General features: G+C 28.9%; 2 protein-coding genes and 1 long non-coding RNA gene across 4 annotated transcripts; 2 read left to right on the top strand and 1 right to left on the bottom strand.

The window, feature by feature from the left end:
* The first annotated feature begins 352 nt into the window (after nucleotides 1-352).
* On the top strand, nucleotides 353-4715 carry LOC101261326 (probable serine/threonine-protein kinase PBL21). The gene is made up of 5 exons (XM_004238389.5): nucleotides 353-1523; nucleotides 1964-2148; nucleotides 2385-2574; nucleotides 3024-3415; nucleotides 3999-4715. The coding sequence occupies exons 1-5, from the start codon at nucleotides 1436-1438 to the stop codon at nucleotides 4254-4256; spliced, it is 1113 nt and encodes a 370-aa protein (XP_004238437.1). The 5' UTR covers nucleotides 353-1435; the 3' UTR covers nucleotides 4257-4715.
* LOC138348360 (uncharacterized) lies at nucleotides 3025-5478 on the bottom strand. Its single transcript, XR_011220936.1, has 2 exons — nucleotides 4899-5478; nucleotides 3025-4862 (listed from the first exon to the last, which is right to left on the bottom strand). It is a non-coding gene; the product is annotated as an uncharacterized lncRNA (long non-coding RNA).
* Nucleotides 5479-11093: 5615 nt separating this feature from the next.
* LOC101261024 (probable serine/threonine-protein kinase PIX13) lies at nucleotides 11094-15665 on the top strand. Of its 2 annotated transcripts, none has more exons than XM_010322164.4 (6): nucleotides 11094-11355; nucleotides 11774-12108; nucleotides 13708-13843; nucleotides 13937-14073; nucleotides 14176-14299; nucleotides 14798-15665. In XM_010322164.4, exons 1-6 carry the CDS (start codon nucleotides 11292-11294, stop codon nucleotides 15241-15243), a joined length of 1242 nt encoding a protein of 413 aa, XP_010320466.2. In that variant the 5' UTR covers nucleotides 11094-11291; the 3' UTR covers nucleotides 15244-15665. The 2 variants fall into 2 exon arrangements, with proteins under 2 accessions (XP_010320466.2, XP_004238436.2); XM_004238388.5 differs by having other exon boundaries at nucleotides 13934-14073.
* The last annotated feature ends 321 nt before the right edge of the window (nucleotides 15666-15986 follow it).

Here is a 15986-nt window from a genome sequence, read left to right as displayed (position 1 = left end):
ATAACGGCGCTAACGCGTTTCTATATCATATAAATTTATATATATATATATATATATATATATATATATATATATATATCGTGAGAAAATGATTCGAAAAATATTTTAATTTTGATTAAAATTATTTTATAGTATTAAATTTTACAAAAGATTTTTTTATCTTATATATTTTTAAAAGTGTATTTTAACATGTCAATGTGAATACGTACAATTTAAAATAAGGTAATATTTATGATATCTACGTAGATATTTATATACCTTTAGAAAAACACTATTAAATCAAGAGTAAATATCTTCTATAAAATTTATCATCACAATAATAATTTCTATTAAAGTTTAAATATATTTCAGAGTGTTTTCCCTACTTATTATTATTTTAAACTATTTTTTAAAAACACACTATTCTTTCGTAAATAACTCCTTTTGCAAATAATATCTTTTTATTTTTTCAACAAATTTTTAATTAAAATTTTGATATATAACATGTTTTCGACAAATAAATCGATTTGTCGCAACAGTTGTCGGTAATTGAGGAAAAAATAGACCAATGAATGAGGGTAAATCCGTCATTTCATTTTCATTTCCCTCACCCAAACGTTTAAATGCTTTGCCATTGAAAACGACCTGCAACTATAATCAAAGAGTGAGCTTTAATGCCCCAATTTTTCATCCTTTGCTTTAATTAAATTTTTCCCACTTTAAATTCATACCCAAAAAGCCCCATATAAAAAAGATTTTTTTTTTTTCAAAATTTTTTTTGGTGGGTGGGTGGTAAAGAAGGATTGCCGTTAAAGCTGGCGTTGAATGAGGAGCTGGAAGAATTTTGTCTGAATTTAGGATTTTTTTTACTTTATTTGTTGGTAGATTCTTGAAGATGACAAATATTTAGGACCTATTTTTGGTTTAGTGTTGTTTTTTAGCTTGGTTTAGTTTTTGGCAACTTAAATTAAATTAGGATTGTTGAAAAAGTTAAGATTTTTCCCTTTTTCTCTTGTGTTTTGAACTGACTTTTTAGTCCTAGAAGATACTATCAAATACTATTTAGGACCCATTTTTGGTTCAATGTAATTTCATAATAATATTTTTAATTTTTTTGACTTTATTTATATTTGTTTCGTTGTCTTTATTGTATTTGCAGATCTATGAATGTGAAAGCTTCAATCTTTTTTCTCTAATATTTCTTTTTCTTGATAGAATAATTAGGTTTTTACATTTCTAGAAGGAAAAGGAATCGACCCTTTTGGTTCTTCTTTCTTCTGAGCTCCAAAAATCATTTTTTTTCTTGTTTATTTGGTCCTTTTAACTGTTTTGTTCATTTTGAAGCTCCTATATAGTAATTTAAGCAGGAATTTGAGGTGGGGTTTTGTGGTTTTTGAAAAATCTGTGCTTGGTTATGAAGTAAAATTGGCTAAAAAAAGCTTTTGAAGAAAAAAAAATGGGTTGCTTTTCTTGCATGAGGTTTAATCGAAAAGATGTAAGAGATTTTGATGAAGATATGGGTTCAAGATCCATCAAATCTTCAGGTTTGCTTCTTAGATTTTCCTTTGTTGCTATCTACTTTGATAAAAGATTCAATTTTTAGCTTTTGATACAATGTAGGAACTACTGTTATTGTATAGTTTTTGTTTATCATTACTCCGTTTTAATTTGTTTGTCTGTTTTTGACTGAAAAATTGGAATTAAAAAATTGTTGAAAAGAAAACGAAAGAGACATTTTTCTTGAAATGGACTGGAAAGTAAGGTATACAAACAAATTGAAACGAAGGAAGTACTTTTTTTGGCTGTCACACAATGTTGTGTGTGTATATTAAAATCTGTTCTTTTGATTCTAGAAATGTAAGGGTTGTTAGATACTTTGTTGTTAGTAATGTCTGAGATTTGAGTTGAATTTGAGAGATGGGGAGTTTGATCATGTGATGCTTTAGTTCATTGTATTGAATTATGGGTTTTTGTTCATGTTTAGGGAAAGGTATAAAAGGACGTTCTTTTGGAGGGAAAGGTGGGGATAGCAACAACCATAAGGGTAATGTCGCGCGCAGTTTCACATTCAAAGAACTTGCCTTAGCAACCCAGAATTTCAGAGAAGCTAATCTTATTGGCGAAGGTGGTTTTGGAAGTGTGTACAAGGGCCGCCTTGAATCAGGCCTGGCAAGTTTTCTACTTCTGCAGGCATTTTGGCTTTTGATTTTCATAGCTTGCTAACTTTCTATTCTCTGAAAAGGTTTATTGTTTGTCATTCTACCTGTCCAAAAGAAACAGTGGAGGAGAATGTGTTGCATAGGTGGAAATTTGAATGCTATGTCCTAAAAAGATGAAAAAATTCTATGATAGGCTGCACTTGATAGCCGTTTATTGTTCCTCATGTGTTCTGATCTTGTAAACAGGTTGTTGCAATCAAACAACTTAATCTTGACGGCCTTCAAGGACACCAGGAGTTCATTGTGGAGGTCCTCATGTTGAGTTTATTACATCACAAAAATCTTGTCAACTTGACCGGATACTGCACCGATGGTGACCAAAGGCTCTTGATTTATGAGTTCATGCCAATGGGAAGCCTGGAGAATCATCTTTTTGGTAATTAAATTTCTTTCACAAGTAATATACCGGTTTGATTTCACTGCTTTGTTTATCCAAGTTTTGTTAGTCAAGCTGTTTTTCTTCCACTTACTTCAAAGATGTTGAATCATGAGTCATGATCCTACATCTGTGGAAGATTTTTTCATAAGAATTCTAGTACTATTATGGCTATATTACATGACATTAGCTTTTGCTTTCACAAGATGTCGAATGTGAAATTGAGATTACCTGTATTATATCTTCAGGATTGCTCTCATTGGTTACTGTAGTGGAAGGTGCTGGACAAGCTCATGTCCTATCTGTGTGCTTGTATTAGTATTTTGTTATGAGCGATGAATAATTTTTATATAATTTACTTATAATCAAATAGTATTTTGTTATAATTTTGTATTTATATTGCTTAATAGCACATTTCTCTGAACAGTATGTTACTATTGATATTGTAGATGTAGAACCAGGAAAGAAGCCACTGAGTTGGAGCACAAGACTTAAAATTGCTTCTGGTGCAGCTCATGGACTTGAATATCTTCATTGCAAAGCGAATCCCCCTGTTATTTACCGTGATTTGAAATCTTCAAACATATTGTTAGACAATGATTTCAACCCAAAACTGTCAGATTTTGGACTTGCAAAGTTGGGACCTGTCGGCGAAAACACCCATGTTTCGACGCGAGTGATGGGAACCTATGGATACTGTGCCCCTGAGTATGCCATGAGTGGAAAATTGACTCTGAAATCTGACATCTATAGTTTAGGTGTTGTGCTGTTGGAGTTAATAACAGGGCGAAAGGCTTATGACAACTCTAAAGAGGCTGGAGAACAGAACCTAGTTGTTTGGGTGAGTTTATATTATCTACTGTGCCTGCATATTAATTTCTGTCTACTTATAGTTCCTGCTCAAATATTTTGCACTATGGTTTTCAGATTTTACAATCTATCTATATTCAATCGATAACCGTTATTGCTTGTTCATTGCCGTGTTTCGTCTATTTGAACTATGCTGTTGCATATTTTACTAACCAATCTTGTTAATTCTCTTCCTAACTTGCATGTTGAGCTTGCCAGTAGATTGGATCACAACCTGATTCCAGTAGATTATTTACTGCTTTTTGTACTTCAATTGTTGTACTTTTTTTGTTTTAGTTACTGTGCATCCTTTTCCAAGCTGCTTTTATATGTGTTTCATCGAGCCGAGGGTCTATTGGAAACAAGCACTCCACCTCCCGGATAAGGGTAAGGTTGTTGTTGGAGTTTGGTTTAAGCAAAGTAAGCTGCTTAAAGAGTTTAGCCGTCATCTCAACTGAAATAATAGCTCGTTGATGAATCTTTTGATCTTACTAAATTTTAAAGTAAAAGATGTTTTTATCTTTATCTGCTCCATCTAGGATTCTTGATCTGAGAAATTCTTCTCTTGGTTTCAGTCTCGTCCTTTCCTCAAGGACCGGAGAAAGTTTGTTCATATGGTTGATCCTTTGTTGAATGGTCAGTTTTCCGTGCGCTCTTTGCACCATGCAGTTGCAATTACTGCAATGTGTATCCAGGAGCAAGCCAGTTTTCGCCCCATCATCAGTGATATTGTTGTCGCACTTGACTATCTAGTCTCACAAGCAGAAAGCTCTGATTCGCAAGGAGGAGGTTCACAAACTGTAAAGCAAACACATGATCACAAGGATAATTGAACGTCAGTTCAAGAAAACAAATTCTGTTCCGTGTTAAAGCTTGTCCACATCAAATTTCTAAAGGTCACGATGAGAACTGCTGAGGAGTATTGAGGTAAGAAGACATCTCACATGCAATGCGCGTCCGCTGATTATGATGAACTGTAAAGAAGGTTGCACAAAATGTTAACAAAATACTGGTGTTAGGATTTTGTTTCTAGCAAAAGTAAGTTAAATATATATATATACCTAACCCTTTAAGTGTGTTGGATTCGCCAAAGGTAGGTTGATGGAGATAGTTTATAAACATTCTTTTACGTGTCTCTTGTCTACATATTTCCTTACTTCTCCTGTTTGGTTGGTGTGGATTGAGGAAGTTCCCATTTCTTATACAAACTTTGTGGTTGATATGTGAATATATATGTGAAGATATATCCTGCACACATCTTCTCTTGATGGGGGCAGAAAGTTGTACAACAACCTTCTATGTGTTGTCCAACTAGTTCTTTGTCTTCCTTTTGTTGGGGGTTATCTTGTTCTGTTTTACTCTTGAAGTCAAGGAAATATTACTCTTTTTTCCTTTTTTAACAACTGCGGTGTTTGCGCCAGACTAATTCTACGAGGTACCTAATTTACATATATGGCGCTAATTCTACGAGGTACCTAACTTACATATATGGCGCTAATTCTACGAGGTACCTAACTTACATATGGCTAATTATGGACTTATTTGAACAGATGCAAGTTGTAGCAGATGGAGAGATAAAGTGGCTGTTTGTTTTCTCACTTGACTTTATCCACACATGTCTAATTTTCTTCTTTTGCTATCATAAAAAAATTTGTTGAAAAGGCTAGACAAACTTTTTGGTGTTGCAGATGATGTTTCCTCCAGTCAATGAAGCAAGAAAAATGCAGACCATTCCTCTTCCTGTATTTTTGGCTGCAACATTGGTCAAGATTGAGTCTTGTTTCACATTATTTTGATATTCTTTAAACACAAGTTTATGTCTAGGGCCAGTGGCGGAAGCTGAAATTTTCACTAAGCGGGTTGAAAGTGTGAAAAGTAAACACAGAGAAGCCAAATATAGAATATGTATTTTTTGTTAAGTAGCTCGTGACCCTATCTGGCTCTGCCCCTTAGCACAATTAATTGTAATTATATACTACAAATTAACTAATTGCTGAAACCATAATCAACATCAATTTACGATAAAAATTAAAATTGATTCAATAAAAAAAGAAATCTAGGTGTGAAACCAACGATATAAGGAAGCTAATGTTAAATTGTTGAACTACTCTTGTAGTATGAAAGAGTTCAATATTATAATTCACATGATATACTAGTGATGGTCTAGAATAATTTTTTACATACTATGTTATTTAAAAGTTAAATGCAGCTAGTAATGTATAGAATGGAATATATCGGAAACCAATAAATATTATGAATGACAATTGTATGAGATGACATGAAAAAACAATAAAAAGGAAGTGAAAGTATAACATACAATGATGGATTTTGATATTCGATATTTATATTAGAATTTCTAAATTTTTATATTTATTCGCATAAGAATTATTATAATAATAATAATGACAACAAATTCAATTGTATTTTTTCATCACATAACACTTTGGATAAGATTTATAAGAACTGGAGAAAAATCATCTACTCATTATAATTTTTATATTGATTTGAGTTAAATACAGCTCATATATCCAAGATTAAAAAGTGATACATCTAATTTAGTCTATAGTTTTACAGAGTCAACCTATTCACATTATTCTCTTTTTTCTAAGAAAGTTCCTCTAATTGCCGACTTTTAAATATGAATTTATATTTCACAATTTTCCATCTTTCTCATTTTTATTATATATCTTTATTTTTCTCTAATGTATATCTTTGTTTGAGTCGTTCAATTCCCATTGATTGAAATAAATAATATTTATATAAAATAGTACTATCTTTTCTAGTCTTCCTTGTTATGTTTATAAAGTGTGTCACGCTTTATTTTAGCATGTATAGAAATTGTTTTATCATAAAGCTACAATAGTATCAGATCAACTTGCCTGATTTAATTTGCATTCTTTTAATCAATAACAATAATAACATAATTAGTGTACGAATAAAATTATAATTTCACTATACAAATTATTTCTATCTTAATATGTGTGTCATTTCTAAAATGAACAACTAAATAGGGATCGAGGGAATATTTCTTTAGCCATAAAAGTCAAAACGTTGGAAAAATAAGCCTATTGTTGAGACATGTCTATTATAATGAAAACAAGAAAAAATAGTAAAAAGAGAAAAACTTTTTTAAAAATAATGATTAAACGTTTCTTGTTTTTTTGTTGTTGAATAATATGAAATTGATCATCAAATGTTTGATTACACATGAAATTCCAAGAATGTGAAAATAGTACTCCAATTTATCCCAAAAAGAAACAAACATTAATTTGTTGAAAATCTTCAGCATGTCTCATTCTAAAAGTTGTCAAAATGAGAGCCAACCATGTGAAAAAGTTTAGTTTAATAAGGTGCTATTAAATTCGGATTTACCTCAAAATAATTTATATTAAAAGAAGTATTTCGTAAAATTAATTTCATAGCTAAATAAAATTTTGAATTTTTTGATTAAGAATAAGATTAATTTTTAGCTATTCTTTATATGTTGGTTTTGAATTTCTTTTTTTAAAAGCTATAATTTGAAAAGTAATCAACCTTTTTCCAGAAGAAAGAGGCAAAAATTGGTTGACAAAATAGATTAAATCTTTTTTAATAGGTCAAAGGTATAGTTTTAAATTATTAAAAATCTACAAATTAGGAAAAATAATTGAAGGATTTATTCAAGTTTGAATTTTTGCCCCATATTATCGCACTTGTAATAAATCCTTAATATTGGTAAATAAAAGATTTTTGGTAGCTTTTGTTACCTAATAACACGTGTAACTAATGATGTATTATTCATTAAATTTGTCATCTTTATGCAAATCCTATTAAGTTAATTAACTATTGACATCACGTATAGAAGTGAAAATACGAATTGAACTTCGTAAAATTTAAATTTTAAGATATTAACATAGATATCATATTTGAATAAATAAGTTCTGATTGAATTTATATTTCGAATTTTTATGTGACTTTCTAGCTCCGTCTTATTATATATATATGTGTGTGTTACATGCATGTTTATTATAACTTTTAATATTAATATCATATTCAAATAAACAAGTTCTAAGTTCATATTTCAAATTTTTATATCTTTCTAGCTCCGTCCTATTGTACATGTATGTGTTACATGCATGTTCATTGTAACTTTTGACATTAATATCATATTCAAATAAATAAATTTAAGTTTATATTTTAAATTTTTATACAGACTTTCTAGCTCCGTGTTACATGCATATTCATTGTAACTTTCCATGTTTCATACATCTTCAAAATGTGCCCTATATTTTGGGTAAGTGACAACATATAAGCCAAAAATAAAAGTAGACTTTGTGCTTTATGTGTAGGTCCACATTATTAATAATATAACCATTGAAAATGAGCTTAAGTCCCAAATAGACTGATTATAAAAATAAATTAAAAAAAATCCCAATATATAGACTGAGTCTGATAAACCAATTTCTCATCTTAATATACTATCTCTATCATTGCCTATATATTTTAGAGTATTAATGGTGTTGACACTTTTTTTTTCTCCACACATTTTGGAAAATAAACCCCATTAACTAAGGGTGTGTTGGATAGGAAGAAAAATGTTCCTTCAGGAAAAAATAAGTTATTTTTTCTTTATTTTCTTAATTTGATATGAAAATTAAAAATATTATTTTAAATACATTTACATATAATCTGAATAAATACTATGACAGATGGGCGAGGTTGGTGGTATGATTTTGGGGTTGGGTAAAGATGAGTTATGTTATAGCTAGGGTGCTGAAAACATAGTAAATATGGAACTTTTTTACTCTACTTTTGTACCAGCAAAGTAATTTTTATTATTTTTTTCGAAACCTATTTCTTAAAAGAAAAAATTTAACTAACCGAACATAAAAAGAATTTGAGATTTTTCTCCCTTCAGAGTTGCACCCTAATTATTTTGAAAGAGAAAAACAGAAATTATGCTTACTACAAAAGAGTCAAACAGTACAATTTTTATTTTAGGAAGAATTCAAAGGTTTACAGTGTGGTTGTTCGTTGGAAAAAAAAGAGTCAATAATTGATTTGTTCAAGGACGTAGAATTATTTCCACATTGACTTTCGAAGAAAAAATACAACATAATAATTAAAAGTGTATCGGCATATAACTTTCATGAAAATTCCAAAAAATGTAAAATGTGATTTAGTGTTCTAAGTTCATTGAGATAAGTACCTATTGTCTTGAAAAGGAGGTTTTAGGAATTTAATTTACAAAATCATATTTCAGAAAAAGGACTTGAAACTTGTGTGCTGTTATTAGTGCAATCACATTCCTAAAATTATAATGTAAATTGTACAAAAGAAAATGGCCATAGTATTTATCGAGATGAAGATTTATAAAGTCTGTCATCTTGACTTCATATTCCAATACATCAATTATAAAAATTACGTTGACAATATATATACATATATAACTAAAATTTATTTGTTCCTTCTTCTTTTCCTTTTACCATAACAAAAATAATCATTTCTTAATTATCGTTAAATATGTATTTTTAATAGTAATTGTGACTCTTTGTATATGTTCCTAAAACTTTTAACGATATTAGTTCTAATAACACTTAATTGATGCTAATAAAAAAATTTAGCATTTTATATTAATATTAATATTTAATACTGATAAAAATTATATTTTTTTATGCTGCTCTTAAATATTATCTATATATATGTCTGGTTATACTTATATTTATGACCCCTACAGTTGGTCAGAATGTAGACTAATTTTAACTTTACTTTCTGGATTTAATGTTAGTATAAAGTCAATATTTTCTTTTAATATTACAATATAATGTACAATAAGATATGCTTCTAGTGCATATTTACTACGTTTGTGACGCGGTATAGTTGACTTGTTCTTATTATTATTTTTTTTAAAAAAAGTTAAACGCACCTCTTTTAAGAAATAATAATATTAAAAAAACTTCTAAATTTCATGTATCTTTTATTATTTTCTTGTTGAAATCATATAAACTACTTATTATGTTCATTTTCTACAATGTTTTAATACTAATATTATGTTCTAGAAAAAGATATTCAAAGCAAAGCAATTTTAATGTGTCTGTGCAATATTTTTAGAAGTCAAATAACTAATTTTAATTTACATAAGTAAAAATTAAACGTAAATGAAATGATCTGTTAGATTTAAATATAATAAATTTAATTTATATTGATTATATTATTAACCTATATGTGTATTATATATATATATATATATATATATATATCTTAAAAGTTGACCACTGATGTTTAATTTTATCCTATCATGTCCAAAGAAGATATCCTGAAGTCTTGTTGGCTAGAACAAGTCATAGCCGTAATAGGATTGATATTTCATTAGATTTCAACATTTTTTTTTAATCTAAATACATAATTTTTACTTATAAAATTTAACAGTTAAAATTGTAAATCTTAAAGTTTCGGATTCAAAAAAACTCTAATCATGAATAATTCTCTTTTTAATAAGATAGAAATAGTACTCACTCAAGTAGTCCCTTTTTTTTAAAAAAAAATGAGATGATCACTGGTTATTCATAAATGAAAGGAAAAAAAAAGATTTTTTAAATATTTTATATTTTAAAAAGAAAAACCTCTCAGGTATGAAATGAGTTTCTTTTATAAAAGATCATAAAACCAAAAAATTTAATTATAACTGAACTACAAAAATCAATCTCGTCCTTGAAAAAGTAATAGACATATATATAAAATTAACTCAAATTTTAATTTACATAACTCAAAATTAAACGTAAATGAATGATCTGTTAGATAAATATAATAAATTTAATTTATATTGATTATATTATTAATCTATATGTGTATTATTTTAATATATATATATATATATATATATATATATATATATATATTAAAAGTTGACACTCATGTTTAATTTTATCCTATCATGTCCAAAGAAGATATCCTAAAGTCTTGTTTGCTAGAACAAGTCATAGCCGTAATATTATTGATATTTCTTAGATTTCAACATTTTTTTATATCTAGAGTACATGATTTTTTACTTATAAAATTTAACGGTTAAAATTGTAAGTTTTAAAATTTTGGATTCAGAAAAATTCTAATAATGAATGATCCTCCTTTAATAAAATAGAAATAGCACTCACTCAACTAGTCACTTTTCTTTTTTCTTTTTTTCTTACGAAAATAAAATAATCCCTTGATCGCTCATAAATGAAATGAAAGAAAATATTTTTTTAAGATATTTTATATTTTTATTTATTAAAAAGAAAATCCTCTCAAATATAAAATGAGTTTCTTTTACGAAATATCATAAAACTAAAAAATTAATTATAATTGTACTACAAAATTCAATCTCGTCCTTGAAAAATTAATAAACATACACATAAAATTAACTAAAGATAATATTTTGAATCTTCACCTCTAAAAATTTGAAACTTCATGATAATAGCACTTTTCTATTAAAGAAACAACTATTTATGAATTTCTATCACTTAATAAAATTTTAGATAATACAAATTTAAATTACCGATCGAGATCAAATAAATTGAAAAATTACCACAAGTTGTCAGAGAAACTTATTGAGCAAGGAAATAAAGGAGTGGGCTGCAAATTAAACTATAGACTAAATTAAAATAAAGTGAGAAATATATATTTTTAAAATAATACAAGTCTTTTGTGTTTTTGTATACAATGTGAATATAAAAGGGGTATCCCATTTTTCATTTGGCTAACTATCTTTCCTCCTCCTTTCCTTCTGTCTCCCTAAGAAATTAACACACTCCACAACCACAAGAAAACTATCACCTATTCTTATTTATTATTATTATTTAGAAGCAACAACACAAACTACTTCTCCCAAAAATATTATTACAACAGAAATAATGGGAAATTGTTGGCCAAAACCTGTGGATGTTGTTCCTCCCACCTCTAATACTCCTCCTCCAGGTATTTTAGTCCGTTTCAGAAAGAATATACTTATTTTCTATATTACAATCGAAACTCTCGTATTGTTGCAACTATTTAAAATCACAGACTTCTAGTATGTATATAACAAAAGTTTTCATTCATTATCTTCAATTCTGTGCTTGATCAAACTTTCGAAAGGAAAATAAAGGTTGAAATACATGTATAAGGTCAAAATTAATTTCTTATGTATACAATGCGTATAGTTGAATCTTATTAATTTCTTCGTCTGTTATTTATTTTAATTAAAATTCTGACGGTTCAAGAGTACTAATTTGATTATGCCATAAAGAAAACAGTTCCATTTTCTAATGATTATTTTTTTATGTTTGCTAAAAATTCTGACTCGTAATTATTTCACGCGAGAAGTATCTTTTTCTAATTTTCCATCCCTTGTTAGTGATCATGAAGAAACCAATTAATACATCTCCGGGAAGTAACACAAGGAGTGTGGTGGCGCAGCCTAGCGGAGATGGCGGTGATTCGAGGAAAATGGAAGTTCCGGCTAGCGGAAAAATAATTACGCCAAATTTAAAAATGTTTACGCTAGCGGAATTAAAGAGCGCGACGCGTAATTTTCGGCCCGATACGGTGCTAGGTGAGGGAGGATTTGGTACAGTATTTAAAGGATGGGTCGATGACAAAACATTTGCACCTTCTAGAGTTGGAGTTGGTATGCCTGTTGCTGTTAAAAAATCAAATGCTGACAGTGAACAAGGTCTTAAAGAATGGCAGGTTAGTTATAATATATCCTTCCATGCTTTTTTTTAAAAGTATAATATCTGACACGATTAATCTAAATTAGTCAGTTGAGTAAAGAGCTTTTCAACGATGATAATGATTGTATGTGTTTGGTGGTGGGTGCGAGTGGGAAAGAGAGGAGGTCATATATGATATGTGATGTCATTTTTATCAAAATATCAATATTATATACGATCGATTGAGTATATTTTATGTACGCCTCAAAATTCAAAACTTCAAGTCGAACGGATCGCATTATACTATGGGTGGTCCATGAATTTTTAATTCATGCAGAAGCAATAATGTTGATCAGAATATAATTTCTTTTATTTTCTCTCATTTTTTACGTTCATTAAAAGCCGGGAATATTAAATTGACAATTGAGTGCCATAAGACCAAACACTCGAGCTATTAATTAAACTTTATAACCAACAAAATAGACTCCTCCAAAAGTCAAACTTGTGCTTGATTTGAAAATTTAGTTAAATTTTATTATATTACTCCTATATTTTATTATAAAATATTGTATGTAGAACCGGAGCTAGCATATATATATATTTAGTTAAAATTCAATAATTTAATATAAAAAATATGTATAAATTATTAAATTAAAACTTAATAACATAAAAAAAATTATATTATATATATAAACTTTGAGCTAAGTCGAATTATATATGATATAAAAGTATGAGTTTGGATAGTCTTCGATTTATTTTTAATATTATCGATATAACTTTCTTCAGGTATTTAAAATGTTTTTCTTTTCTTTTCTTATAGCTAATATTTGACTAGTCACTTCTCTGAGGAGAAAAAAAAAGAGAGTCTAATAATTAGATCAATTAATTAAATGTTAGAAGATAATATAGTTTGACTCTATCAAAGTATCCACGTGGGTTTCCATACTACCTATTAATTTGTGGAAAATATTTTAATTAAATTTTAATTGTGAAAAATAAATATCACAACTCACACAAATATATTCCATTACTATAATATATTGCATGCAAGTTTAAATTACTTTTTCATATTATCAGTGCAATTTAACTTAGATTATGAGTGTAATTTAACAAGTCACGATATTTATGTCATTTTCTAGTTAATTAATGTTACTAAATTACCTATAGCTATTTATATATTTTCTTGTCGAAATAGAAGTCAAATTCACAATCTTTAAAATAGGGGTAAATTTATTAAGTCAAACACAAGAAAAAAAACCTCTCATAAATATTACATGTACACCGATAGAAAAGTCTAAGAGGAATTGGTTATTTGACTAAATTATGTAAAAAAAAGTTAAAAATTATATATATTTCTTTAGTTTAAGGTAAAAATAAATAAATCAATTTACTTTCAAAAAACTTGTTGGTCACGCATTAGTTAGTTCTGATGTCAGCACCTCAACTCAAAGACTTAAGTTATTTCCTCTAATTGAAACTGCATTCATTCATTATGTATGAGTCAACTTTCTAATTTGAAATAGTAAAATAATAAAAATATAAATGATGCAACAGTTCGAAAAAAAATTTCTATCAATAATAAAAATATATTAGTGTTTTCTATCGAAAATTGATTATGTAAAATTTGTTTTTGCAGGCTGAAGTAAAGTTTTTGGGAAAACTTAGTCACCCAAATTTAGTAAAACTAATTGGATATTGTTGGGAAGACAAAACATTTCTTCTAGTCTATGAGCACATGCAAAAAGGGAGCTTAGAAAGTCATCTTTTCAGAAGTAAGGCACCTTACAAATACTATTCTTTCATTAACTCGATTTAATTTATGTACATTGACATTATAAAAAGAAAATATTCGATTTTATTAGCAGAAGGCGCTGAAGCATTGTCATGGGGTACAAGGCTGAAAATAGCAATCGGAGCAGCGAAGGGACTTGATTTCTTACACACCATAGAAAAACAAGTTATTTACCGCGATTTTAAAACGGCCAATATTTTACTGGACTCGGTAATTCTTCTTTTTTTTTTTTTCTTAAAATAGAATATACGTTTTATGTTATTGACAATACTAGTTTTACTAATAAAATGTTGGTTTCAATTATTGTGACAGGACTATAATGCAAAGCTTTCAGATTTTGGACTAGCAAAAATGGGTCCAGTAAATGGAGACTCACATGTGACCACTAAAATAGTTGGTACTTATGGCTATGCTGCACCTGAGTACATGGCCACTGGTAAGTTATAATGCTTTATTCCGATATTAATTGCTGACATTAAATTTTTATTTTATTTAAAAGAGATATGGAATTCGATTTCATATTTTAAATTCGAGTGATGTTGGTGAAGGGAAGGAAGTTGACTTCTTGAAAAAGAATTATAATCTTGGCCCAAATTTGACCTTTTCCTTGCAGAAATGTGAACTCTTAAATGATTTATTTATTTATTAATATTAGCTGGCAAAGCTAAGTATAATTTGGTTCAACTAATTTTTTGTCTTTATGTTCCTTATATTTTAATTCTTAATTAATCATATAAAAATAATTGTTTCTTCATTGAAAAAGTCTTGATTCCTCCTACACCTTATGTTTGATTTATTTATGTAAATGTCCCTTTTCAAAAAGTCACTATTGATTCTTTCGAATTACACTAAACTTGGGGTCTAATGTTTGTTCATATACTGTTCTCTAATATTTGCGTTAAAACTGACAAAAATTTCACATCATTTTTGGCAGGTCATGTATACGTAAAGAGCGACGTATACGGGTTCGGAGTCGTGTTACTCGAAATCCTTTCGGGCCGTAGAGTACTGGATCTTAACAGGCCCAATGGAGAACATAATTTAGTAGATTGGGCCAAGCCCATGTTGCCTGACAAAAAGAAGCTAAGGAAATTAATGGACCCAAGACTGGAGGCCCAATACCCATCAAAGGCTGCATTTCAAATAGCTGAAATTATATTAAAATGCCTTGAACCTGATCCAAAAAATAGACCTTCCATGGAAGAAATTTTGGAATGTTTGGAACAATGTAACGGGATCCAAAAGAAACCGCGAGCAAAAAATACAACGAGAAATCACAATCATCGAGGGCCTCGGTCACCTCTCCACGTTAAGAAAACTGGTAGCGGTAATGTGATTGGAAACCAAGGCTATAATGCTCCAAAAAACCGTAGCTATTGAAACTCGAAAGGTAGATCAATCAAATGTTCTTTTAGTTATACGATCAATGCTACGGAAGATCTTAATAATTTTTGGGCTTGTGTACATCATAGGCCCAGTCCAACAAAGGCCCAATAGGTGAGCCCATTAAGGGGCCCAGTAAGTTCTGTTGGTAGTTTGAAATGGTCTTGTGTAATCATGAGAAAAGCTGGCATTTGTCTGTATTCAGACAGGAGATAGTCAACATCAACAGAAAAAAGGAATTCCACTCATCAATATAATTATTTTTTTTTTACTTTTTTCAAAAAACAAAAAAACCTTTTTTTCTTCTAAATAGATATGATTGTATTACCTTTTGTGTGTATATTTTTAATTTTTTGGATCCATTTCTAGAGTAATCATGTATCATATTCTTAAGGTCAATATTGATTTGCCCTTTACTACTTTCTTGTCTTTATTATTCCTTGGGTCACTCTCTCCTACAAAGAAAGGGCAAGTATGTATTATAATCGCGAAGAAAATATTTTTTAATTTTTTCATGTTCAATTAGTTAAGAATTTAGAATATTAAAAAAATGAGGACAGTGATTCAACTAGCAGAAAGAAGGAAGTTTTCATGTATTGCATTACAGCACTTTGATTTTTTCTTTCTTATCCTCCAACACTCTTCATCTTCGTGTTCATATCTTATCTCTCTGACCTCTCTTAGTGCTTGTCTACATTATATATAAATCTTTTTAAGATAATTTTTTTTTTCATTTTCAC

The sequence above is a fragment of the Solanum lycopersicum genome, chromosome 4 (assembly GCF_036512215.1).
Source record: "Solanum lycopersicum chromosome 4, SLM_r2.1".
Lineage (NCBI taxonomy): Eukaryota > Viridiplantae > Streptophyta > Magnoliopsida > Solanales > Solanaceae > Solanum > Solanum lycopersicum.
Note: the sequence above shows the minus strand (reverse complement) of the source record. Positions and strands in the feature narration are given on the sequence as shown.

What these genes read in the sequence shown, in the direction of transcription:
- LOC101261326 (XM_004238389.5), top strand. Translation starts at nt 1,436, where the DNA reads ATGGGTTGCTTTTCTTGCATGAGGTTTAATCGAAAAGATGTAAGAGAT. An exon ending in AAGATCCATCAAATCTTCAG is followed by an intron (nt 1,524 to 1,963) that starts GTTTGCTTCTTA and finishes GTTCATGTTTAG; the next exon opens with GGAAAGGTATAAAAGGACGT. An exon ending in GCCGCCTTGAATCAGGCCTG is followed by an intron (nt 2,149 to 2,384) that starts GCAAGTTTTCTA and finishes TCTTGTAAACAG; the next exon opens with GTTGTTGCAATCAAACAACT.
- LOC101261024 (XM_004238388.5), top strand. Translation starts at nt 11,292, where the DNA reads ATGGGAAATTGTTGGCCAAAACCTGTGGATGTTGTTCCTCCCACCTCT. An exon ending in AGAAAGTCATCTTTTCAGAA is followed by an intron (nt 13,844 to 13,933) that starts GTAAGGCACCTT and finishes CGATTTTATTAG; the next exon opens with CAGAAGGCGCTGAAGCATTG. An exon ending in CCAATATTTTACTGGACTCG is followed by an intron (nt 14,074 to 14,175) that starts GTAATTCTTCTT and finishes TTATTGTGACAG; the next exon opens with GACTATAATGCAAAGCTTTC.